The sequence below is a fragment of the Poecilia reticulata genome, chromosome 20 (genome assembly GCF_904066995.2).
Source record: "Poecilia reticulata chromosome 20, P_reticulata-male-v2, whole genome shotgun sequence".
Classification (NCBI taxonomy): domain Eukaryota; kingdom Metazoa; phylum Chordata; class Actinopteri; order Cyprinodontiformes; family Poeciliidae; genus Poecilia; species Poecilia reticulata.
In genome coordinates, this window is record NC_088849.1 from 15113413 (window position 1) to 15140850 (window position 27438).

The following is a 27438-nucleotide window of genomic DNA, read 5'->3' on the forward strand; positions in this document are numbered from 1 at the left end:
AATGTTACTCAAGTAAATGCCAATGTCCACTTCTGATTAGGGTGTGTCTACCAGCATTCTAGATCTCAAAATTGAATATTTGTTGTCCATTACTGGAAAAATATCTTGTCAGGCAGAGTAGATGGAGAGAGTCTGTGATCATCCTTTTTTACATCTCAGTACAGACTTCCAATTAAATTTAGGTCTGGACTTTGTCTAGAGCATTCTAACATATGAATGTTATGAACTAAACAGCTCAGTTATATGTCTTGCTTTATGTTTGGAGTGTTTACTCTGCTGAAAGTCAAACCTGTGCAACCGTCTCAAGTATTTTGCAGCCTCTTAACAGGTTTTCTTCCAGAATAGCCATTTATTTAGGACCATCCATTTTTAATTTCTTTAATTTGACCTGGTTCAGTATCCCTGATGAAGAAAAAACATTCCCACAGCATCATGCAGCCACCATGGGGATGGTGTGTTCAAGAGTATATACTGTATAGGGTTAGTTTTCATGTAAGCATACTGTTTCCAATGTAGGCCAAAGAGTTTAGAGCTCCTTCTTCCATGTGTTTGTGCTGCCTGCAGCTTTGAGGCAAAGCCTTAAACAGAACTTTCCTCCTGTCACTCTTACATAAAGGCCAAAGATGTGGACATAGTAACTAACAGTTGTCCTGTCAACAGATTCTCCCCATGCTGTGTGTCTCTGCAGCTTCTCCAGAGTTACCTTTGACCTCTCATCTGCCTCTCTGATGTCTACAAGACAGCCATGTCTTGTAGATTTGCTTAAAGTACTGTTTCCATTTTCAGATTTAAAGTACTCTGACAATTTTAAAGCTTGGGATATTATAATCGAACCTTGATTAAAAAAATTCAACAACTTTATCCTTACAACATGAAGAAGAATACGGTACTCACTGATCCAAAGAAATTGAAGTTGGTTAAAAATAAATTAGCTGGCATTTGTGTTTTTTCTAAGGCTTTAGGATTCCGGCAAGATGCACTAGAACACATTATTTACAAAGGATGAATGCTGCAATTCATCTTGCTCCAAAAAGCTCTTACCTACCTGAGCATGCAATATCAAACAAGAATCTGCCCCATAACTCACTCTGATTGGTCACACGGGTCAAAAAATGGGCTTAAAAATAACAAGTCAATTGCATTTATTTAAGCAGAAGATATTGGACACCAAGCAAGATGGGGAGGAGGTTAAAAAAGGGCAGCTTCTCAAAATATCAGCTACTTATTAAGTTTGACATTGCTTTCTTGGATTTGTTTTATTATTTGACCAGTAAAAATAGGAGCAACTCAGACACTTCTGGAAAGCATTAAAGCATTTCAAAATACATTGATTTTTCTTCCTTTATTGTGCAATAATGCAATGTGTTTCCTTTGCTTACATGTCTTTTTTTTTCCTTTTCTGTTGCAGTCATATTTCGCTGACTATTATTGCCTAAGCACACACCTGAAACACTAGACCATAAATCTGGATCAGATTCTGTTGAACCTTTTTCTGAAGGGTGCTGGCCCAGCTATTTTTGTAATATAATGCCCAGCTTACTCATTGCATCAGTGTTTTGTATTAACTTAGAAGCACAATCAAAATCTCTGAGGCTACTGTACGCCATTTTGGAAAGTCTCCAAATGAAGTAGAGATAAGATTGTAAATATTGTCATTAAAGCACCTATGATGTAGACATGCTAGTTGAATGGGGAAAAAAAATCCCTTGAGCAACGCCCAACTGTTGCCCCGCCTCTTCCATTCTCAGCATTGCTTTAGAACTGGGGAGGTTCCCTGTCAGTCATTCTCTTACAGAGATCCCATTGGCTAATTGGAACGTCCGTTATGTGATAAATCCTCTGCTCTGAAATATGATTGGTTGGAATGGATAGTGGGCGTGTCTTCATCCTCAAAGGATTTTCCCTGGAGTGGCCAGACGGGTTGGGGGACACAGGATGGCAGAGCTAGTAGGAGTAACTAACGGGACATGCGGACGGAGTGATTTCTTCTAATATTTCAAGTTCTGGTGAGGGCCTTATGATACTTTTTTTTTTTTTACAATCAACAGTGACACCATTTATTATAGTAATGACATTTATGTAGATATTTCTGCAGACTCTGGTCTAATTTGACCAAACTAAATAGTCGAAGACTGGACATAAGCTAGCTAAGCAAAGTGGTCAGTCAGAGCGGACCCCGGCGGAGGAGAATATAATACACGACCCCGAAACATTGAATATTATCCCTGCTACCAGGTTACTTTGAAGCTATTTAACCAAAAATAATAATTCGTGCTTGTTAGAGAACCCAATCGAAGACGCCAGGTTGAATTTTGATTATAAATAGTAGAAAATTGGGGAGCGAGTGATGAACAGATGTGGGTCAGTCCATTGGTAACGAAAAGCGACGGTGCGGAACAGTGATTGATCGCGGTTGCCATCAATTTACGCCTCTGTGTGTGTGTGTGCATGCATTTGTCAGCCTGAGGGGAGGGAAACGGAAGAGAGTGCTTAAACGTGATATTTAGACATCTAAATAATAAATTGAAGAAAGAAAAAATAGCAAAGAAGTGGCTAAACTGGAAATGGTAAGGATAAAAATGCCAAAGTATTGCAGTAAAAAAAAAAAAAAAAGTAGCTAAAATTGGATTTGCATCAACAACGTTTTGATTAGTCAATTAATAACTTACAGTTTAAGTTTATGTAAAAACACCACGGTTTTCAAGTGGTTGCACAACAATTTAAAACAAAACTAGATAGCAAAATCTAATTGACTTTATTCTAAACTAATTATAGCACATGGATTTGTACCTTCATACTATTTATTTTTATTTTGATATGTATTTGATCAAAACAAAATTGATATACTTACTTACAACCAAGACACTTTTTAAAAATCTTAAGTGGAGTTTGTGAGAGTTGTTTTTAGCAGTCAGTATCATATCTGTTGGTAGGAATCAGAGCAATCCTAAATGGTTGCAGTTAGCTAAGTTAGCTGATTTCTGTCTTTCTCAATCACAAAAATCTCAGTGGGGTAACACTAAGTTAAACCTATACACCAGTGTTACTTTTTCAAAATATATATTTTAATATTTAATCAACCCCAATCACATTTGAGCTGCATTTAGGTGACTTGTATTTGGTTGGCTAGTCTGACCACATCGGATTCAAGCGATGTGTACCACTAACATCTTTAGTAAATTGAAGAGTAGGGATGATATAGCTCTATTAAAATCAGTATCAGTCGATGTTAGTAATTTTTTAAAATATCCATTTGGTCCCATAAGTAAACTGGTGTTAATAACGATGTTTATTTCCATCTTGTTGTCATTTGTTTATGTGTTTTTGGGAGGAGAGGAGGTTGGCCATGTGGTATTTGCTATGTGTGATAGTGATAGTGGAGAAGAGAATCAATGTCGACGGCGTGGTCACTTTTTCCCAGTGTCGAAAGGATAGGAAAACGTATACGGCATATAAAATATCGATGCAACAGAAATACCGATATCGTCCCAAATTTTCTTATCGATGCATCCCTATTGAATCGACTTCCTTTGCTCTTTTTGCCCTCCTACAGTTAAGATAGAGACAGCAGCAGCAGCCAAGATGCTAAAGCGTTAGCAGCAGCATGATGCCAGAAAAGAAAAAGAAGAGTGTGGAAAATCTGGGTTAAAGACTGCAGATGTCACCAACACAACTTTTAACGTTAAGATCGCAATCAGATATTTTCCTTCCTTGTCACATTGCCCTACAGAAGGTTGTGTCAGCCAGTGGTCCGACAAAGATAACGCTGAAACAAGTTCCAAAACGGAACCTCTCAATTGTACGAGAAGCTGGACGTAGAGCATGCATTACAATAAAAAAGCAGCCTAAAACGCCCAGATTATTGGGGAGAAAAAAGGTAAATATTGCTATTTTGCTGGATTACCCACTACGTTCTTTTCCAAGCATGTCAATAAATGTCTAATTTAAATGTAACTGTAAAGATTTATTAAAAAAAAGAAAAGGAAAACTGCTTAGGGAATGGTAGTTGTTGCTCGACTGTTTTAACATTTTTGCTATTACTTTCTCATTTCCCACATCATTGCAGCAACATGTTCAGTGCTGTGTGCGTGGTTGACATCAAACAGTGAGAAATAATGAATTGATTGATAACATGCAAGCATGTATCTGTGGCATTTTGATATAAATAAAGATTAGCTGCTCCTGCAGGCTGAGGCTGACAGCTAGTCTGAGAATGAAATTTATACTGTCTTAAAACTGTAGCTCTACTCAAAAATTAAGATCCCCCAACATACCAATCAGTAGAATTTAGTTTGACGATTAAAAAAACATAAAAGACGTTAAATTCTGATACAAGAAACTGATTTTTTTTTTTTTTTTTTTTTTAAAGCTGATTGTTCATTTGACTATTTTAACAAAACCTATCTCTTTTTTTGGTATCATAATTGATCTTTTTTTTTTTGCAGTCATGTTGTTGGAAAAGCATTCCTTTTATATTTTTATATACAATATATAAAATTTTCATGTAGTACAGCAGATTTTTTAAGTAAAGTACAAACTTTGTTAAAGAGGTTGAAGTAGATATTAGTATCAACAATTCTGGTATATCTGGTGAAATTTGACTGACAATAATGTATGAATGGTGATAATCGTGTAACTACCAGCTCTGTCACATCACCTGCTTCACTTTGGTCTCTACTGTAGTTCTTAAATTTAAAAATAGGTCAAAATCGGACACCAGAGTCCTCTTTTCACCCCGGCAGGATTCTATATTTAAAGGAGTTTTTCCCATATTCCACTACGTTTATCCCCGAATATTATTAGAACCAGCCGACGTTCCTGGTTCCCGTTTTGTTTTTAGACGTCGCATTTGGGGCAGTGAGATCTGACGTAATCCAGGATGCATTATTTATAACATCAGAACAAGCAAAACAGCCTCCGACACGAGAAGCTGGACGTAGAGCATAAATAGGTAATGACCCGCCTTTCAGAACTTAATGGAGCTCTCAGGTCTGTAGTAGTAAGGCCCGGCGACCGCAGGGGAGCCGGGTTTTGCTCCCGGATGCAGCCTGAGCGTCACATCTCGGCAGATGAAAGGCTGGGTTTTTTTGGGCTAGCTAATGGGACATTTGAGAGGCAACCTGGTGTGATGTTTTGGAGAAGGGCTGAGTGTGCATGTTGTGTTGGAACAATTAAAGCGTCCAAACACATGACCCTGAGGAAGCGTTAGGCGCCGTGAACACAGGAGCGAGGATATCTGTCGAGTTTGAGTTCAGCCTTTTTTAGAAGAAGGAGAGCTTGCTTGCTTTTTCTTTCAGTAGAGGGGGGCTTAGGGAAGGTTGGGGAGGAAGACGAGGAGGAGGAAGGTGGAGGGGAGGGGGATTCATGGGAGAGCTAGTGCTGTTGCCGTGTGAACGGAGCTCTATTGTCCCGGGAACCTTTCAGTGGCTTCCCTGAGGTCCCTCTCCAGACCCATCCCCCCACTCAATCCAGCCTTTCTCCGTCACACAAACACAGAAACACACACACATATATAGATATGGTCTGCTGTCTCTTTCCCACTCACCCTTAAAACACACTCGTTCTCACACACACCGACTCATTTACTGTACCTCATCTGTCACACTCTTGTCCCACTTTGCGTCTCGTATAGAGCGCCCTCCTCTTTTCCCCTCATGTCTCACAAGCAAGACGAGGCTCACCCCCCGCCCCAACAACCCTCTGGTTGCTCATTATTTCGCGTCATCAGTGTGATTGTCATGCAAGCCAGACAGTGTGAGCAAAAACATGCAATCTTCTAATTTGCATCACCTCCTTTCCAACAGAAAGCGCAGTGTTTCCAAAGTGTTCATGCAGAAAGCTGAAAGCCGTGGTTTTGGGACACTTCAGGCATCTTGTTGGCTGGATTAGTCATTCTTTGTGGCAGCCCATTATGGGTGTAATTTTACACTTTGTTTTAGCTTGTTGGCATGATGCTGCCGGATCTAGTTAGGAGTCTGTGGGTGGAAATCATTCTGGGTGACTGATAGCTGAACAGATGATATGTAATTACTGCGGTTTCCTATTGAGAAATTGAGTTTCTTCATGTTAAACATCAGCATATTTGACCCGTTTACAGGTTTTACTCTTTTTTTTTTGTTTTTTTGTTTTTTGCATGTTTCAGATTATCAAATGAATTTTAACATTAAACAGAGAGAAGATGAGTGATGACAATGGAGCACGTTTTTGGGAAAGCTTACCCAAGCCTGACTACTGCCACACAGTCGAGAAATCCTTTTAATAAATAACAAGAAGTGGGCCAAAGGCAACACATCATACCCTGATCTTAGGAAAGTAAAGAAAAGTTGAGAATCAATGGCATTTACATTGACTTTTAAGCCTAAAGTTATTCAAACGCCAACAGATTCATGGTTCAAAGTAATCCTTTAATTTTACCTAAATGTTTCTTCCTATTGGAGAGTAATTATTACTATCAACGAGTCCTGACTTGAATCTGCTGGAAAATCTACGGAGGAAGCTAAAGATTAGGGTGATGGAAAGGCAGCCCTCCTGGAGAGCATCAACACAGATAAATCGCCAGTGAGAACCGCCATTAATTACTGAGAATAGTGTGAATACTTTTCAACATTTAATTAAAAAAAAACACAGAAAAAAAAACACCTAAGTTATATTTCTCAAAATAGATTCTACTTTATGTTGTTTTATTATCTTTCACCTGTTTCATTTTCTACAAGCATCTTAGTTGAATAAAACTATTTTTAAATCTAAATCAGTTGGAGGTTTGAATACATTTGGACAGGTCTGTTTTAGGCCAAAAAGGTTTATGAAGCCATTTCTAAGGTTTGGGGAGTTTCATAGTATTATGCTTGGAGGACCAGCACTGTACATTTCAAATGTGTTGCCAAGAATTCCACTTTATTCAGGTTTTTATTCTGTGTTGTTGTCTATGTTTCATGAGCCAGTCCGCTATTATTAGCCGTCTGTCGGGCTGCCAGGTCTCCTGTGTCGATGCAACCTGCTTTTCTCCCTTTTCAGAAAAGCTGTGCAGTAAAAACACTCTGGAACCATAACTGAGCCTGAATCCTTTCGGGAACATTTCGTTTGAAAAAAAAAAAAAAAAACTCTCCTTCTGGTTGCTTCTCCAGCTGCGACTGTATTGTTCTGTCCAAGCGTTGAGCTGAGACGGGAAGGTTTGCTGTGACACCAGAGAAGGACCAGGAAACAGGAAGAAAACTCGAGCCGCAAAAACAGGAAGCAGGCAGAGGGGCTGATAAGATGACTGCTCTCTGATGCTCAGAGAGTAAGAGTGTGCGATCCTACAGCGTCTGAGCGCTAATTGAGGCAGTCGTGTTCAGATTCGCAGGGGATGGGAGCAAAGCACAGTTTATTGTCTGCAGAAAGCCAAAGAAAAGAAAGCTTTGCCTCTGGGTGTATTAAAGTTTTTCTTTTTATTTCTGTTTTTCTTTTTTTTTTGTGCTAAGCAGAATCTCTGGCTGTGACAGTTTTCCAGCTGGGCCTGTGACAGGCTAGCCTGGGATTAGCTGGCATGTTGTATCTTCCCATCACTAATGCTTTAATCTTTCCTCCGGTCGCCAAGAGTCTCCTGGCTTTGGTCGCCGTTCACAATCTCCCCATCAACAACTCACACACAGACGCAAATTGTTTTTACAGAACATACAGCGCTTTGCAAAAATATTCTTACTTTTCTTTTTTTTTTTCTTGACTTTTTCACATTTTACCAAATTATAGCTACACACCTGGATGCGATCTGGGGTTTAAGGGATATACCAGCTTAAAGGAAAATTATACGTCGTTTTCATCAAACTAAATAAAAATCTAACATCAGATGTGAACCACGTATCTCTATCTAACGTCAAACGTGAACCGGGTTTTGTCAATTTGCACATTCACAAAACCTGTGCAAATGTAAACCACGTTTCTCTGCAGGAGCAGCTGGAAATCTCTACCAACATCCCACATCTGGAATCAGAATTTTTTTTTCTCCCCCATTCTTCTTTGGAAGAAAGCTCAAACTCCGTCAGATTAGAAGGAGAGCGTCTGTGAACATCAGCTTTCAAGTCTCTCCACAAATTTTCTCTTGGATGTAGGGCTGGACTTTAACCGGGTCATTTTAATGTAAGGATTTACTCTGGATGAAGAAAAACATCCTCAATGCATGTTGCTGTCATTTCCATTGTCAGTATGTCTTGTCACTAGTTTAGTTGATGATTATTGCTATCTGGAGTATACAGACTCTACAAAAGGCCATTTGCTGAAAGAACACCACACAGTAAGAGCCAAACCTGTGCAAGAAATATATACATTTTGCATAGAAGAAGAAAACCCCACTTTGTTTATAAATATGTACTACCCAGAACTCCTCTGGTGACAAAGTTTTAGCTTCACCTGGTTTAAACTCCTTAAGAAAGGGCTGAGTTTTTCACATGTTGATAGAAGTATTTTCTAGCTGCACAAGCATCCTTTGCTACAAATGATCAAGTGTTCACTAAAGGAATGCTGTCTTTTTGCATTTTAGGCAAACAAAAAATGTTGATTTTCTTTTTTAAAAAGGCAATTGAATTTTTATTATTTTTTACATCTTATACTCTACTTCATGTTTCCAGAGTTTTTTAGAATAAGTTGTGTTGCTCCTCATCGGTTTCATTTCGTGACACTAAACTGACATGTTCCCACACTAAGCAATTACATGTCACTCTTGGGAAATCAGACTGCGTTCCGATGTATAAACTTCGGCATTGATCACTGAAGTAATTAGGAGTTTGATCAATGCTACTGAAGTAATTAGGAGTTTGATCAATGCTTTGCTCATTAACGCCTCAGCAGATAAGATGCTGACCATCTACATCTGTGTCTCATCTGATGTGTGTGTTTGCTCCTCCCTCCAGTCTGAGGCCTCGCCATGCCGCTGGTGAAGAGAAACATCGAGCCGCGTCACCTCTGCCGGGGGGCGCTGCCGGACGGCATCGGCAGCGAGTTGGAGTGTGTGATGAACAACACCTTGTCGGCCATCATCCGCCAGCTCAGCAGCCTGAGTAAGAGACACACACACTCACAGACGCAAAGTATTCACACCCCTTCTTCACGTTTTGTTGCCCCTGGTTTCCACGGTCGAGCTAAAGAAAAGCAGCCCCATCTGATGGTGCTGCCATCGCCACGTTGGAACGGTGTGATTCGGGTGATGTACTGCCCTCTTTGTTGAGTTGTGGTCTTGTTTAACCGAAGCATTTTCTTCCAACTAATTGCAGGTGACTTTCAATTAAACAAACTGCTGCTTAAAATATTAATATCTGAATAAATTAAAAGAGAAAAACAGATTGAAACTACAGCAGCACCTTCGGGGTTCCCCCCCCCCATTAAGCTTAGCACGATGATGTTTATACTCTGCGGATCCTCTTTGCGCCGGCTTCATCATTAATCCTAAAGCTGTGATTGATTTGTATGTTGTCATGGTTACAGCGGTGGAGAGGGTCACAGGGCTCGCTGCAGGCTTACGCCAGCCTCGCACTGGGACACAGAGCGCTGAAATGTAATCATTTCAGACAGCGCCGCAAAAGGACCTTATCCGTCCAGTGGCGGACATGTGACCGAGCTGCTACTCTGGGTTTGTGTGTGTGTGTCGGAGTGTGTGTTTGCGTGAAAGCTGTTTACGCGCTGGTCTTGTCGATATCGTGGCCCACTGCAAAATGGAGTTTTTACAGCGCCATCCATCTTCCATCCGCTTTCTCTTCCCGTACACATCAACACACCGTTAATGTGTTTTTATTTGGCACTTAGCTGCGTTCATTTTCCGACTCCCGCATAAACTGTGCTGCAAGTTTGTTGTAGGATAAATTAAAACATCTATCCTCTCTGCTTTTTTGGCCCCTCCGTATCGATTCTGTCTGCGTCTTATTGTGTCAAGTTCCTGCAGAGGGAGTCGGCCGCTCGGCAACAGCTGTGTGGGTTAAATATAAATGCTTTCAAGGGCCCGACAGAGGAAACCTACATACTCGGTACGCCGTGGATGTTTTTGTGTGCACATGTGTGCGCGGCTGGGCCATAAAGAGAGGCCGGGACCGACGGGCTCAGCATGACGGATTCGGGATTCTTCCTTCCTCTAAATGTTTTTCCTGCAGCCCATCCTGTCAGCAGGCCTGACAGAAATAGCCCCGGTGCAGAACATTACGTCCAAACGTAATGTTCTGCACCGAAATAGTCATTGAAACTATAACCAAACTACCCCTGTTTGATTTCAGTCAGGGATGCGGTGAGCAACAATTTCCAATTTTAGGATAAGACAGTTTTTCCTACATTTCCTCCACATAGCCACGGCTGTGAATCGCATGAAGGATCTATTGCTTAGCTTAAACATTTTTCTTATTCTCTTTAGGAAGCTTTAATGAGATAATAAAGTTCTTTGTTTTGTTTTTTTTTTACCTCTGTAAATCTGCCTCGCCTCATAAATATGTCAATTAATTTGAACTCAATGCTCTCCATGGTTGTGAAGTACAAACTTTAATGTACTTCAATGGTATTGAATGAGGAGCAACACAAAGTAGTTTGTGATTGAGAAGTGGAAGAAAAGTGATGCAAAATAAAATTAAAAAAAAGTCAAAATAGCATTTGGTCTTCTTTTATGTACCTGAACAAAGTCTTTCACAAGTCATGTGTTCAGTGGCGCCCTCAAGGGAGGGGAGGAGGTGCCACGGCCCCACAAACCCATTGAGTAAGAGTGTGTGTGAGAGTGTGTGTGAAAAAAGCTGGTAGACACAAAACCCAAAAACACAAAATGTAGGAAAGATTTTTGATGATGGTGCCCCATAAGTCCTTCCTTCTGCGAATATTAAGAGCTTTTATTTCAGAATTAGTCGTCTGTCTCCTTTAAGAAGTGTAGAAAGTTGGTGGCGGCTTAAACGAGTGCAGCTGTTTTTGGTCACTTGCTGCACACTAATATCTACAGAGATCGATTTGGATGATTTATATTTGACTCGTGTTAAATTATTCATGAGGTAATTTCTTTATGGAGTCGTATGAGTTACAGTTCCCAGCACTGATCCATCAACTCTCGTTATGCGTTGTATCACATTATCTTTGTATCGATCGGACCTCAGGCCCTGTGGGGATCCGCTCGGCTTGGAATGAAGATTAAAGTCTCCGTCCTCCTCCTTTGGTTTCCCATCAGTTTTTTCTTTTGTTTTTTTTCCCTCCCCTCTTTTCTCCAGGTAAACATGCAGAGGACATATTTGGCGAACTGTTTAACGAGGCCAACAATTTCTACCTGCGTGCCAACTCTCTGCAGGACCGTATCGACCGGCTCGCCGTCAAAGTCACACAGCTGGACTCCACAGTGGAGGAAGGTGGGTAGAAGGGTAGCGCAGCAAGCCGCCATCTGTCACCAAAGTGATGTCAGTCTTGTGTGTGTGTGTGTCTGTTTTTCATGATTTCTAATCACTGAAAGCCGTTTTTCTTTTAATAACAGCGGAACCATTTCTCTGTTTTTGTTCTCAGTTTCTCTGCAAGACATCAACATGAGGAAGGCCTTTAAGAGCTCCACCACTCAGGACCAGCAGGTGGTGTCCAAGAGCAGCGTTCCCAACCCGGTTAAAGAGATGTACAACCTGAGCGACAAGCCGCCACCGCTCACCATCCTCACGCCTTACAGGTCCGCCTTCTCCACGTTGAACTCTGACGTTCTGCTGGCTGTTTGTGCTGAAATTTACCACATTTCTTAGCATTAGCTTCATGGACATCAACCTTTTAGTCAACAGCTGCAATTGTTATTTAGAAGATGTTGTATAAAGTTGATACTAGTGCAACGTATCTATAAAAACTCTGCAGAGTGGTCAATTATCCAACCTAAATATTACTAGGATCTCATTGATGGCAGTGAAAAGTGAATTGTGCCAAATGTTAGTGGGGATGTATACAAATATTTAACTTTTAATAAATAATTTGAAGCTTAAGTTGATGTTAATTGTACAACAGGTAACAGTGGAACCAAAATTGTTTCTTTATTAGACAAAAAAATTAATTTCATTCCTGTTGATGATGAGTGGATATAAACCTGAACTGTATCCATGGAAAGATGTGTGTGTATATCATAACCTCCGTATTTGTTTTTTAAAAATTTTTATCTTTTAGAGACGATCACAAGGAAGCCCTTAAATTTTACACGGACCCCTCCTACTTTTTTGACTTGTGGAAAGAAAAGATGCTGCAGGACACGGAGGACAAAAGGAAAGAGAAGAGGAAGCAGAAGGTAATGAAACTGGCTGGGATCTTCTCAGTGCTAGGCTTTGATTTCCCACAGTGCTTGTCTGCGATCTGCTTATGAGATTTTAATTGCTTTCCAACCACAACTTTCTCCGATATTATGAGGAGTAAAACAAAGTCATTTCAACGGATCTTGGTTTAATTTAAAACACACAAAAAAAGAAGTGCTACAACCACAGCTTTTGGAGAACATTTAATTTCCAAGTCGAGTTTGAGGTTATGTCACATTTTTCTTACGCTTTGCTGCAGGAGCAGAGGCGCTGTGTGGATGGGACTCTGCAGAGGGAGGTCAAGAAGGTCCGCAAAGCGAGGAACCGTCGGCAGGAGTGGAACATGATGGCTCTGGACAAGGAGTTGAGGCCAGACCACCGGCACACAATTCACAGAGACAGAGCCGCCTCCTCTGAAGGCTCTATGTCGCCAGAAAACAGGTACTGTTTTCATAGCAGTAGACAGGTATTGTTTTTTGGCAATTTAAAAAAAAATTTTTTTTTTACTATTTTTATTCCCATCACTGACTGTATTATTTCTCTCAGGGGTCACAGTGTGGATCAGCATCACTACCCCAACAGCATGAACCATGCCGGCCACGCCCACACCTACTCCGGCCCCCCGCCCAGCATCCTGGCCGCCCAGATGGCCGCAGGACACGCCCCCCGGGGAGGGGGCGAACACGATAGCAGAGGCAGGACCATGATGGCCTACCAGGGCGGGACGCTGGGCCGCCCGCACCACCACCAAGCCCCTCTGCCTCCTCCACCAGCTGAGGCCATGAATGGTGGCTCTATGTCTCTGCCACCAATGGACTACAGGTAAATAAAGTTTAAAGCAGGGGTTAGATTGGAGAAAGCCACCAACACTGCAGGTCTCCACCTAAAACCCACCAACTGGACAAGGAGAACATTTAGAGAAGCAGCTGAGAAAGTCAAGCTAGCTCTGGAGGAAAATCTGTTAATAACAGGATAGTTATTTGTTATTTACTCCAAAGATCTGACCTTTATCCCAGAGTAGCAAGAAGACTGTAATACCACCTTACATAAACATAAAACACCTGCATCATTGAAACAGGAGGACTTTAAAAACACTTTCTGCCGGTTTTAAAGGTTTTAAATCATGACTTTAAAAATCCAGAATAATATTAATTATATTTATTTATTAAAAGGGCTGTATCAAAAATGATAATTTTATGCAATATGTTATTTTCTTATCAAAACCTTGGATTGTTGCCTTGATTATTTCATGCATGTTTGAGATTTCCTTGAATCTGCCTTGGCAACCATTTAGGATTGCATAAAAATTTCGCCTATTTCCATTTCATACAAACTACTTCTCAGCCCAGCACTCTTAAGTATTGCTGTAAACGACATAACGGAGGAGCATTGTTGTGATGACGTGCTGAAGTCAGAGTGTTGGAAAAACAGGAGCTTTTTAAAGAGACAGAGGTCCAATTTCAAAGCATCAAATTGCTGAGTTTCTTCTCAGTTATGTTGATTATATACAGCATTTTTACTACAGAAGGCAACATAGTTACTTGGTTATGCTATAAAATTACATAACACTGCCCCGTTTAGAATAAAATAATTTAAAACATTATGAATATAACAGAAGTGCATCCAATAGTCCAGTTGCATTTAGAGTCACGTTTAGGAAGAGGAGTTTTCAGCTTTCTTTCTTCTTCTCAGCTTAGCTTTAACTAACTGAGGCTTACCGGCATCACTTTATGTTTCGCTCTCTGTATTTCCATGAGGTTAAGGTTCAACCTGCAGCACGTTGATCTCTTCCTTCAGCTGGTCTCCTGTAGCTGGATTGTCGTTCCTCTGAGGTTAATCTTAAAAACCTTCTGATGTTTTTAACGTGTGCGTTTTTCAAAATCTCATTACCTGAGAAGGACTCGCCTTCTTTCATTATTCTGCTTGAGCAATTAGATTTTAATGACAGAACAAATGAGAAACAGGGGACATAATTGTCTAATCTCTGGGCACTCTCCAGATTTAATTTACAGGATCCGGCTAACAAAGGCCTTTTCTTTCACACAGCTCTGAGCTTTAACTTATTGCCAAATGGCTTTTCTTTGTTCAAGTAGTGCCTGCTTTTAATTGGTATCAAAAATACTTAACAGAGCCCAGGCTCTATCATGAAATGACTAACTCTGTGTTATTGCTGCCCCCTAGTGTATAGCTGCTGGCTGCTATGGTTTCTGTTAACTCGTCCCTCTGTCTTCTTCTGCAGTATGGACGGCTACGCCAACACCGGCCCTCCCCCGCCGCCCCCCGCACCCCTCATACCTTCTGCACAGACAGCCTTCGCGTCACCACCCGGCGGCCCCATGTCCCCCGGCCCCATGGCCGTCTCTGCCGGCGGCTACGCTCCGCCTCCGCTACTTGTATCTGGAGCTCAAGTGGCTCCGCCTCCTCCCGGCCCCCCGGGGCCACCGCCTCCACCCGTCCCAGCTGGTGCCTCCCACTCCACGTCCTACAAGATGTCTTCCGCGGCGCAGGCTGAGAACGCGGCGGTCAACGACGCTCGCAGTGACCTGCTGGCTGCTATACGCATGGGTAAGATTTACTCGACTTCATGCAGGAGAAGATTTAGTTCTCATTGTCTTTTATTGAGAAACATTTTTCTAATATTTTAAAGTGGTTTTAATAAGTAAAAACTTCTCTCTGATGTTTTTTTTTATTATTCATTTCCATGTCAAACCTCGGTTTACGTCTTTTTTGGATTGTCAGTACTAAATACATCAGCCAGTGTCGTTCTCTTTTTAATATTCAGTACAAAAAGCTGCCGTACAGATCAAGACAGACACAGAGTAAAAAGTGAACCTTTTAAAGGTCAGTTTTGAAAGGTTACAAGACACTGTGATTCCTTGGATGAGAAGAAGGAATACATTTGGGATCATTTAAAAACTTTTATGCAGTATTTTGAAATTTGTAATTAGAGATTGAGTTAATTCCAGAGCTGTTCTTATTGTAGAACTAAAAAAAAAAAAAAGGAAACATAAATCATCCCCGAAAAGCAATAAAATGTGCTTTTCTGTCTGCAGGCATCCAGCTGAAGAAGGTGCAGGAGCAACAGGAGCAGCAGGCTAAGAGAGAGCCTGTCGGGAACGACGTGGCCACCATCTTGTCGCGCCGCATCGCCGTCGAATACTCCGACTCGGAGGACGACTCGGAGCTGGAGGAGAACGATTGGTCAGATTAACACATTAAAACAAACAACAACAAAAAACCATAGGAGAACTACTGAAACACGTTTAATCACACGTTCACCCTGAGGAACACCCACTGCGACACACCTGCAGACCATCAGAGACTCTGTCGCTGTAAAACACAGAAGCTGCACCTGAACACAATCACATGCTGTAGGCTCAATATAAGCTGTAAGGTGTAAAACTGGAAAATGCAAAAATACTGTACATGAACTTCAAATATCGACCACTCTGTAATCTGTTAACCACTGAGCTTCATTATAATACTTTGAAGCATTGTGAATACACCCAGTAGATGTTTCTCTATTATAACACTATAACACACCATGTGAAGGTGATTACTTCCTGTATAGTCGGAGCTTGAAACTGTTAGAGCTATTAGAAAACCTTCCTCTTGACTTAACCTGTGTACTTATCTTTTTTTAAAGTGTTTTTACTGAAATACCTGTGTATGTATACCATAGATCTTGAGGTAAGTCTTTAAATTGTAGATAAATATAACTGGAAGTATAGGGAGAGTTTAGTGGTGGCAGATCTGCTTTGGTTTAAAATGGGGTTCTGTGGGATTGTTACTAGTAATCAGTATCTTACTTGTGGCGGCAATTTAAACGACCTGTTTGGAAAAATGTGAGATCCTAAATGGATTTCTGCTGCGCTAAAGACACTGACCGCAGATAGCAACTCCACAGAACCCCAACTTAAAGTGACTTGCAGAAGTATTTATACCCTTTGAAGCTTTTCAGATTTTGTCATCTCACAGCCACAAACTTTGACGCATTTTATTAAAATTCTGTGCAACTGACCAACACAAAGCAGTGAACATAGAAGTGAAAACAACGACACCCGTCACATTTTTTGAATTATTTATGAATTAAAAACATAATTTTTGTAGAACAGCTTGTTAGTTTCACCTCAGTTATGCACCACTTTGTGTCGGCCTGTTACATAAAATACAATAAAAACACATCAGAGTTTTTTACTGTAATGTGACAAAGTTTGGTGTTTAAAAAGCTGTCAATGGAAGGATTATTTGTGAAATGTCTTATTATAAATGAGCCACCTGCGTTTGCAATCGCTCCCTGCTGTGAATGTGTGTGTATGTGGGGGAAGTGGGGGGGGAGGGGTTGTGGGGGGCCTAGTTTGTAACTCTGTAACCTCTGACCCAAAGAGAAATAAATTCATGAATGAAGGATCGCTGCTGAGCCGTCACATCTCTACAATGCTCTGCTCTCGTCGCAGACGCAACACGCACCTGGCTGCAGGACTTCGGTTGCCTTCGCAACAGTGCTGCTATGAAGGGAGTTGCCAAGGAAACAGAAGAGCGCATAAAAGGAGGGCAGTGAGCCACGACGAGGATGGAAAATAAACACTGGTTAGAAAAAAACAAAACAAAAAAAAATCAGTGGAGGCAGGAGTTTTATGCACAGCACATGTTTGTCTTTAATACAAAATTAACAAGATCTCTCAGTGGAGTGCACTAACCAAAGCAATAAAAAGTACATCTAACACCTTGGAAAAATAGACGCCACGTTCACATAAACATTTTTTTTTTCTTGTCCTTTACAATATTTCAGTTAGGTTAGTGCAGGTTGATTATCATTAATACGTTTCGTTTTGCAGATAAATTATTCGTTGTGCCATTTTCACCCCCCCAAAAATAAAGTGCATTTCACATTGAAAATTACGTCTACACAAGATGCTGTTACTGTGACTTCAACCTCATTTCCATCTTCAAAAAAACACAAAAACAAACAAACAAAAAAAACAGCAACACACACTCTCACGCTCACACACACATTCACAGGCCCTTGAGTGTTTTGATACTTAGCTCTAAAATAGTAACCGTGAGAAAGAAAGACGCCTCGTCCTGCTGGTCCAACATCTTGTCACTGATATATATGTATGTATATATAAAACAATTTTGTTCACATCTTTGTGCATTATCACAAAATAAATGCATTAAGTAGATAAACAAGGTGTTAAAAAAAAACGATAATTACACCCAACCTCGCAGTTTGTCAGCTTTCCTTGTTACAAAGCCCTTATTCAAATGCTCAGCAATGAAAACCTTGTCAGTACAGCTGCAACAACAGATTCACATTCCCCGATTGTGTGTCGATTCAGTTCCCAAACATTTGCCCTTCCCGTCAGTCGGCAAACCTTTTAAAAAACATAATAATAAAATAAAAAAATCTGCTGCATATTGAAGGGAGCAAATGAATCAAACGTTACCAGAGAAATATTGATGGTGCAACCCAACTCTTTCCCCTCAGACTGACGAGCTTTGGTAGCACCATGCACGGTGGTAAGAAGCCCTCCCCCCCCCTCCCTCCCCTGTTCAGCAGGCCCTATTTACAGAAACAAAACTCAAGAGGAGTTCGATAGATACTACATTCAGAGAAAGGCTTTACAGCGCGCTCGTGTCGTACAACGTCAGACACCTGAAAGGAGGGAAAAGGAAATACAACCTCCGTAACAAAATAGACTATTCTCCAAAAGGTAAACAGTAAAGGTTTATGCCCTGCAGCGCCTTGCAAAAACATTCATACCTCTTGAACTTTTTCCACGTTCATGTTGCCAACCACAGACTTCAGTTTGGTATCTCATCAGGATTTTTACAAGGCATTGTGAACTGTGAAGTGGGAGGGAAATTATTTTCTAAACATCTCAACAATGTTTTGTATGCAGCAGTTTGTATGCATGTCATTTTCTTTACCTGAGATTTAAAAGAAATTGAAAATTAACCCAATCTAAAGATACCAACATTGTGAAACATGGTGGCGATAGCATCATGCTATGGGGATGCTTTTCCACAACCGAAGCTGGTTAGCTAATCAGAGTTGAAGCGCGATAACCTGTTAGCTACATTGGAAGAGTTAAGGTCAAGGGTGTCAAAACTGCAGACCGTGGACCATTTGTGGCCCTCAGAATCATTTTGTGCGGCCCTGGACTACAACGTGGCTTCCAGCACAGGTGGTTGATGTAGAATGAAGCAAGGCCTTTCAAACACAATGCAGATAAATGTAAAATCTTTTCCAAAATAAAAATATTTGCAACATAAAATATCAATTCTCTATTAAATATGTTTTTGGCTTTAATAATAAGAATTTTATAGTAAACTGACTTCTTTTTGTTTTTTTTTTAATTAAAATTTAGCCTAATAAGTTTACATTGTAAAATACTCTACTTTTTAGCCCATGAAGATTTCTAACTGCAGCAAAAGGTGGCTCTGAACGCAGGTGGACATTTCTTAGATGGTTAATTGCAGAAACATAAAACGAGAAAACATTTTGAACTCTGTGGTTGTAATGAAACAAAAAAGTGGAACCGGAAAAGCGGTGTGAAGACTTCTGCCCGACACTGAGGGTCTACCGGTTCGAGCCTCTCTCTGCACACATTCCCTCACACGGGCTACTTTTTCCATGATTCGAAACGTTGATTTTCATTTTCCAAGCTGACCTCCCCGTCCTAAAAAATATTTCTCTCCTGCTTCGTAGAAAAGCTGAAGACTTTGAAGCTCCTGGAATGTCGTCAAAAGGCTCAATGAATCAAACGTAAGAACCAAAACAAATAATAATAAAAAAAACCCCAACAAACTCATCTTTGTATTTGGAAGTAGCCGTTTTTAGCTCGTAGGATCATTCAGAGGTCACTTAACAGACACCTGCCTCAGCCAGAGTTGATTTGAGCTGGAGTGTGATGACAGAAACCCCAGCAGGATTGGGGTCGCAGTTCATTCAGAGTCACTTTTCCCTTTGGCTTTAAGTGCTGGGGGCGCCAAAACGTCCTGGTCCCCACTTCCCGCCAAGAAACACGGAACGAGGCCACTTTTCTCCAAAGCGACAGGAAGACTGACAGTGCAAATCCTCTAAGGTCAGGGGTGTCGACGACACATGAGACACATCGTAGCGCACACGTGTGCACACACACACACCCAGAATCCCATGCGACTCAGAGCAGATGCACGAGCACAAAAAAAAATAAAATAATAATAAATCCCTTTTTTGTTATACAAGCCCACAACGCCTAGTGAAACCTTATGCGCTCGGGAAAGGAAGAGGCAAACGGCGGGAAAAAGAACTTCACAACTGTGCCTCTCCTCCCTGACGTGACAAATGATCAGAACCCCGTTCCAGGGTTTGTGGATAAAACGAGGCAGTGTTGTCACCTGGACGAACGAGCAGCTAGGTCTCGCCTCAACCCCCGTTGGGAGTGATTAACCCCGACGCTTTCTTTGTCATGTCTTTCACTTTTCCGGAAACGTTACGGTGCTTGACGGAGCGCGGATGTTATTGCTGTCTGAGTATTGCTTCGCGTCTAAGAAAAAAATAACTACCGTTCAGGCTAGTTATTGCTGACAAGATCTGGAGTAACAGTAGAACCAACAGATGATTGGAAACAGTAACTCAGAGCAGCACGGAAGTGATGGGACTCACATACGCAGCGCCTTGCAAAGGTTCTCCGACCTCTGGAAACTTTTCTCATTCTATCACGTTACAAGCACCAAGTGTGGCGTATTTCACTGGGATTTTATTAGAGAAATTAATGCAAAAATAAATGTAAGGTGGGAGAAAAGTGCTACGTTTTTGATTCCTACAAGTAAAATTGCGATTCCTATTTGTGCACAGGCCTCTAAATAAAATTAACCTAAATAAAATTCAGTTTGATCAGCTGCTTTTTGCATTCAAATGGCTGTGGTGGCAAAACACCTCATCGACACCATGAAGCATGGTGGTGGCAGCATTATGCCATGGGGGTGTTTTTTTATTCATTTATTTACTTATTTATTGTTTTCCTCAGCTAGGAAAGGAAAGCAGATCAGATGAGACAAGAATGAAACTTTTTGGTCTACGTGCAGAGCGCTGCGTTAGCACAGCACGTTACCCTGAACACACCGTGAAAGCACTAAAACAAGCTGGTGGCAGCATCATGCTGAGGGGACGCTTCGTCAGGCACGGAGAATCTGGTCAGAGTTGGATGGGAACGTGGATGAAGCCAAACGATCCCTGGAAATAAAACCTCTGGCAGGCTGCAGAGAACTCCAGACTCCAACATTCCCCTGAACACCCGCAGCTGGAGGTTTTCTGCCAAGCACTTGCAACACACAAGATTTTTATGCAAATTTTCTTCCAGTTCTCTATTACGCTCTATGATTTTTTTTTTTTCCATAAAATCCCAATGAAACACATTTAAGTCTAGTTGTAACGTGATACAACGTGAAAAAGTTTAAAAGTGTGACAACTTTCGCAAGGTATCGTAATGCTAAAAGCAAAAAGCAACTTTTTAAAAAACCAAATAACAGCCCCCATGACCTTGGTGCGACAGTTTTAGCTCTTATAATGCAGCACATGTGAGGTACACGGTGGTACTTTGTACATAGACAAAATTATTTGGGTCACGATGAAGTCAGGCGGCCACGGCACATAGCCTGCAGTGGCTATGTGAAGCCCACCTCACATCACTGGACTGTGCTAGTTGCATGCTAATTACAGCTAATCCCGTTAGTTTAAAGATGCTGTCCAGTGTTGTTTTTGTTCTCACAAACAGATGTACCCCGACAAGAAGAACACAGCTGGGTAGCAAAACATGGATTCACAAAGTACAAAGTTGTTGTTTTTTTTATATAAAAAAAAGAAGAAGAAAAAAAAGTGCGCTGACGGGAAAAAAAATGCATCTTTATATTTGGGTTGGTGACATCACAAGAGGCACAAGAACTGAGCTAAACAGCATTAGCAAGGATTACGATGGACAACTTTGAACACTGATTCTGAGCTGAATTCGAACAAGAAGTTCAACCCTAAAGAATTTGATCGAAATAATGACCACAGAGGGGGAAATAAAACAGTAATACATACGGATTTTGTCAGAAGAACTCTAGACAGACTCCTTACACCTTTTGTGATGTCACAACAGGCATGTTTGTGCGGAAGCTTCCTTTTTACAGGATTTCATTTTAGGTGGAAACGGATACAACCTGGAATAAAATGTTTTATAGATTAGAAACTATATCTAAAGTGAGTTCGATTGATTTTAAAGAAAAATCTGGAGTGGTTTTGCTTTAAATCTAATGATTCCGGTAGCTTTCTGATCAAATCACAAGAAATTTAGCTATTCTGGAAAACTTTGGTGAATTGGATATCCAATTAGATCCTGAGATGCCTTTAGGTTAAAAAAAATAGAAAGTTAAATGTAGGCTTTCTTTTTGATTTGGTATATATAAAATAACAAAAATACAGAGGGCAGGTACTGCTAGCAGGGCGGGTCTGTTTGGAGCCTTTCTTATTGTTGCGCATTCATGCGCAATCGACAGCCAGAAGAGAGAGGAGAGAAAGCGGGGAGAAGGAGGGGGGAGAAATGGGCGAGGCGAGGAGAAAAAGAGGCTAGATTTCTTCCCCGGCGTCTGTGGAGCGGATCAGAGAGCATCAGGCCTATTTTTAGCTCTCCGGGTCTGCTCAGCTTTCGACGCACGTCCAGAGTGCAGCAGCAGCGGCGGCGGCAGCAACCGGGACGCTGCTGCTGCTGCTGCTGCTGCTGCTGCTGCTGCTGCTGCTACCCAAGACGGGCTTCAAGTGTTGCCCAGCTGCTGTTCATCAGCTGGGAGATCATTTCTGTGCATCATGAAAACAAGCAAAGCTACAGAACTGTCAGAGGGCGTGCGTTGTTTACGCGCACCGGAACATGGGGATGCGCTTTCCTGTAGAAATTAACAATACACACAGAGTGGGCAGGATGCAGCCCACCTTCTTGGCGTGGTGCTGGGAAGACAGGGAGACACGGCGGGCTGCTGCGTCTCCAACCAGAGCTGCACCCGCATCCCTACGCCGCTGCTCTCCTCGTAACGCCGGACGGCTCCAGCGGAGGAGCAGAGCTGACCCTTCTCGTCCCACTCGGGGTATCCGAGGTCACACGTCGCTGGGTGTCCGAGCACGGTGCGCCACGCTGGTCGGCACGCAGCCACAGCACACCAGCCACAGCGCCTTCTGGATTTCCTGGTTCCTGAAGGCGTAGATGACCGGGTTGATGACCGAGTTGTAAGTGGCAGGCACCAGCGTGGCGTAGGTGTACAGCGGAGGGTAGGTGTAGTCGGCTATGAGGGAGTAGACAGTGAACGGCATCCAGCAGGCGGCAAAGGTGCCCAGGATGATGGCCAGGGTGGACACGCCCTTCCGGGTGGTGACGTAGTGGGGCGTGGCGGCCAGAAAGTGGTGCTGCAGGGCGATCTGGTGGGCGTGGCGCATCACGATCTTGCAGATCTGGACGTAGAGCTGCAGCATGAGGCCAAAGAGCAGCAGGAAGGAGACGGACAGGACCGCGATGTTGTTCTTGGTCAGAGGTCGAACCACGCTGCAGGTGACCTCCTCGGCCAGGCAGTTGACCCCGGTGACCGGCAGCAGGCCGAGACACAGGGAGAGACCCCACAGCAGCACCAGCATGGTGTAGGTGAAGGCCGCCGTCCGCTCCGAGTTGTAGGTGAGGGCGTAGTACAGCGACAGGTAGCGGTCGACGGTGATGGCCAGCAGGCTGAAGACGGAGGCCGAGAAGGAAGCCACCACCAGGCCCACCGTTAGCAACTGGGCCGAGTCCGAGCGGAGCAGGTAGGCACAGGTGAAGTGAAGGACCAGGCCCAGGCCGGCCAGCAGGTCGGCCAGAGCCAGGCTGCCGATCAGGAGGAACATGGGGGCTCTGAGCGTCGGGTTCTGCCAGATCACCAGCACCACCAAGGCGTTCTCGCAGGCAATCAGGGTCCCCGATGAGCACAGCACGATGTCCCAGGGGTTGACCAGCAGTGGCAGCTGGCTGGGCCGCAGGGAGGAGTCCTCCGCTGGGAACGACCCCAAGCTGGTGCTGTTGTCCATCGGGGCCCCGCTGGCCCACGCTGTGGGATCGGGGCTCAGCCAGCTGGGGGAGACCGGTGGCTCCTCGCTCATTGTGCCCCCCATCTGAAATTAGAGCACACACACTAAAATGACCACATGCAGAACGTTCAGGGGGTAAAAACACAAGCTCCGTCAGTCTGCAGCGAGTGAATCTCATTACGAGGCGGAGTCAGCTGCATTGACTTTCCTCTTTGTCTTTGCACATTTTGTTCAGTCGTGAAGAAAAGTGATGTTAAAAAATAAGCAGACGTAAGAATGTGAGAATATTACGCAAAGTCTAGACGAGGCAAGTTTATTTACATATAACCATAGACGAGGTAATCCTGAGCACTTGACTCAACATCAACGGAAAGACAGAAAGACAAAGCATCAGAATAAAAGCCTTGCATGAAGTTAAGATGTGAATTTTAAAGAGATGAACCATTTAAAACATGTATTTATCAGTCAGATTGTTTTGATAAAAGCTAAAATAAAAAGTTATGCTTTCAGTCCTGACTTAAAGGAACCAATCTCAGGTTTTCAGGGAGTTTTTTCCAGAGCTGAGGAACAAAGCGACATGCTGTCTCGCCTTGTTTGGTTCTGGTCCCAGGAACAATGAGTAAAACAAGTCTACGAAGACCTGGGGGTCTTTATTGTTCATACTTGACGTGCAACTCAGAAATTTCAAAATCTGTATAGTGCCGTTATTTGATCCATTTCCTGCTGGTGGACTAGTGCTGCAGCTCCAGACCGACCAGAAAAGATGTCACTGCTGTAATACAACCTACTCAAATTGACCGTTTTTCCCGTGTCCTCTTTTGACAGGAAACCCTTTAATCTGTCAACATTTTTAAGATAAGGCTAAGCAGATTTAGTAACAGAACCTGAGAAGAACATGGACCACAGCATCAACAAACCTCACTGGCTGCTGCTTCTATCAGCTAAAACAGAAAACTGGGAGAACAACTCAAGACCAACAGATTGGTAAATGTTGCTTGGTCTGACGAGTCTTGGTTTCCCCCCCTGCGACTTTTATCAGGGCCAGAAATTTTAACATGAACAATGTGAAGGATCACAGAGTCGTCACATGAATCCACACAGTGTGTTTGTGTGACGACTGATGATGCCACAAAGCTTAAATAGTCCCCAAAACGAATTTATTGAATTTGAAAATGGCTTCGCTGCCCCGATGATCTCTGCAAACATCAGATCTCAGTCCAGTGGAACAACTTTGAGACTGAGATCACGTGTGAGAAACACATGGAGAAAATTTCATTTAACACCTTCGTCCCGGTGGCCCTAAAAGAAAACTGAAAACATGCAGCTCACTGATCCACCGCCTCCAGTTTCAGAAGCAGTGAAATGTTACAACCGAGCCCTGGATAAAATACTGCCTGTCTCTGTTCATTGCAAATCTATTTACAGACTATTAGGTAAGTCTTATTTCTGAGGACAGTTTTTATAACCACAATGCTAATTAACCTCAAACATGAATGTTTAAAAAAACTTGAAAGTAAGGTATTGGCTTTTTTAAAGAGAATTATTGTCAGAATTATTTTGCAGCTTAAAGGAAAAACACGCATTTTCCCGTCTGACTTTTGAAAAAAAAATTTCATCTGTTTAAGTGAGAATTATAAACAAGCGTCACCAAACTCTCCAATAAACATTTTTGACATAAAAAATAAATAAATAAATAAAAACTGCCCTCAAGTTCTCCACTGGGTTCGGGTCAGGTGAGGAAGGTGACCCGAACCCAGTGGAGGAAGTACTTTGATGCATGTGATTGAGCAATGCCTTGCATAAAAATCATTGTCTTTTTGAAAGATCCCGACTTCTTCCTCAACCACTGTTTGAAGAAAGTGTTTGTTTTTTAAACACCTTCTTGGGAGTTGATTTTGAGCCCATCTCCAACTTGAAAAGGTCCAACCAGTTTTAAAAATAGTTTTGATAAGTCGACAAAACTATAACTCCTTGTTTGTTTGCTTTTACCAAGGATTTCAATTTCTTCAGTGTATAAAAATCCAACTTAGGTTCTACTAATTAAAGTTATTTTTCAGATATTAAACTACAGTTGCTCAAACCAGCATCGTTGGATAGCTGTGGTGAACAATCTTTTTTTTTTCCCCCCTCCACACACCCACACTCACATGTGTAGTGGTTTGGCTTTTTGTATTTGCTTATCAGTCTTCTTATTCCTCTCCAAAGCTGGTGAAGAAAATAGCCAGTTGCTATTTTTATCGCACAGTCCTGCCTTCAGTGGAACTCAACCCAGGAGCCGAGCTAAGGAGAGTTAAAGCATAACCAGACCCTTTTTTATCAATAAAATAAAATTATTTTTACCTCTGCCTTTTTCAGTCAATGAAGTATGTATTATTATATTTTTTTTTTTGTCGTTTTGTTTTTTTAGTAGAATCGACAAATCCCAGTCTGGAATCCCAAACTAGTTCAGGATGCAACTTCTTTTTTTTTTTTTTTTTTTAACTCAATCGCTCCATCAAAAGATGACGCCCTGAGCGTTTAGCCACGTCGTCACCAAAACAGCCACTGTAAAGATACACGAATACATCTCTTGAATTGTTTTGCTTTCTGATCAGTGATTAATTAAGCTTGATCACTTTATCCAGCTTTGATTTAAAGCTTGTTTTGATCACATTCACTCATTGCCCGGCACAGTCTCGGTTTTCTGAAAGTAGTACTGAGTGTTCTCCGGGCTTTGGAGACTAAAGCTCGCAGCATTAGTGTTACTGCTCAGAATTAAGCATATCTCACTTCGTTAGTTCTTTTTTTTTAAAAAAAAAAAAAGACCAAACACTATACACTCTGCGATTATTACATGAGGTACCGCCGCGCTATCAGTGGAGAGGTGGAACAGATTGACTGAAAGTTATCACCACAACAGAGGTCCATTACGGTCAAGGGCTGTGTTTATAAACGAATCGACAAAAGAAGCCAGCGGATAACCAAGATCGATGCTTTGCTTGCACTAACTTACAGGTTGCAGAAGTCAATACCGACAGCGCTGCCCTGCCAATGGCCACAGCTCAATCCCAGCAGCTGCTAGAGAACATACCGCACCCGTCATGGAAACGCCACCACATCCCTGCGCACCTTGCTTTGGAAAAATGGCATTGCACCTTCAGTCCGCATAATGAAGGTAAAGAAGAAGAAGAAGAAGAAGAAAAACATGCATTTCTCCATTCATGCAAAGGATGCTCAGTAATCACCAAGCCTCCTTCCATCCATCCATCCGTCCATTCGTCCATCCAGCCTACCTTGACTCTGCGAGGTGCGACTTCCCGTCTAGATGGAAGAACGACCGCTTTGTATTCCCATGTTAGGGATGCAGATGATGCGGCGCCGGCGGACAGAGACGCAGCTCACAGCGAGGAGAGGAAGAGGAGGAGAGAGGATCATGGAAGAAAGACCGGGGAGGGAAGAGCGCGGCGGCGGCGGCGGCGGCTCGGCCACTGACGGGGCCGTGGACTGCGGTGGTGCGGGGACGGAGCGGCGAGTGGAGCAGCAGCAGCGGCGGAGGAGGAGGAGGAGAGGAGGGAGGGGGGAGACAGGAGGTGAGTGAGAAGAGAGGATGGTGATGCTGCTGAAGGAGGAGTCCCCAGAAAGGCCACACTGGTTGAACTCCGGTAATTTGCCTCGCGCTCCATCAAGGACAAATTTATTACCGAGTAAACAACAGTTCCCCCCCCCCCCTTTAATGTTGAGTATATAATTTAGTAGGAGTTATTGTGGAAGGTGTTTAACTTGTTTTCGGCCAGACTCAAGTTTCAGACGGGAGGTTGCTGGATGCAGAGAGTCGCTTTTCCTCCCGCGACGCCCTGCTATTCTGGTCCTGTCTGAGCTATTAACAGCGACCCCCGATGTGTGTCACCAGCCTTCTCTTCCTCCCTGCCCTCCATCTTCCGCTGCGTAGTCACCTCAGAAGACAGGTGGGTTGCACAAAAATGCATTAACATGATCATGCAGATGCATATCATTAGATAACTTTGAATAATATTCATAAGGTGAAACGTATATAGAGGGATATTCTCATAAAACTTGATTGCATGTTGTGTGCACTTAAAACGGGGCCCTGGCTGCTTTTACATGTTTTACTGCATCAATGCG

General features: G+C 42.5%; 2 protein-coding genes across 4 annotated transcripts; one reads left to right on the forward strand and one right to left on the reverse strand.

Moving 5' to 3' along the window:
- Nucleotides 1-1862: 1862 nt before the first annotated feature.
- On the forward strand, nucleotides 1863-16816 carry wasf3b (WASP family member 3b). 2 transcript variants are annotated; one of them, XM_008396297.3, is made up of 10 exons: nucleotides 1863-2006; nucleotides 8886-9032; nucleotides 11202-11336; nucleotides 11488-11641; nucleotides 12121-12238; nucleotides 12502-12683; nucleotides 12789-13064; nucleotides 14482-14807; nucleotides 15296-15443; nucleotides 16700-16816. In XM_008396297.3, coding segments are annotated over exons 2-10 (1473 nt in total). In that variant the 5' UTR covers nucleotides 1863-2006; nucleotides 8886-8899; the 3' UTR covers nucleotides 16701-16816. The 2 variants fall into 2 exon arrangements, with proteins under 2 accessions (XP_008394519.1, XP_008394516.1); XM_008396294.3 differs by lacking the exon at nucleotides 16700-16816 and having other exon boundaries at nucleotides 15296-16650.
- A 59-nt stretch (nucleotides 16817-16875) lies between these two features.
- On the reverse strand, nucleotides 16876-27127 carry gpr12 (G protein-coupled receptor 12). 2 transcript variants are annotated; one of them, XM_008396298.3, is made up of 2 exons: nucleotides 26589-27127; nucleotides 16876-23400 (listed from the first exon to the last, which is right to left on the reverse strand). In XM_008396298.3, the coding sequence occupies exon 2, from the start codon at nucleotides 23398-23400 to the stop codon at nucleotides 22363-22365; it is 1038 nt and encodes a 345-aa protein (XP_008394520.1). In that variant the 5' UTR covers nucleotides 26589-27127; the 3' UTR covers nucleotides 16876-22362. The 2 variants fall into 2 exon arrangements, with proteins under 2 accessions (XP_008394520.1, XP_081457535.1); XM_081601409.1 differs by lacking the exon at nucleotides 26589-27127 and adding an exon at nucleotides 26309-26426.
- Between the last annotated feature and the right edge of the window lie 311 nt (nucleotides 27128-27438).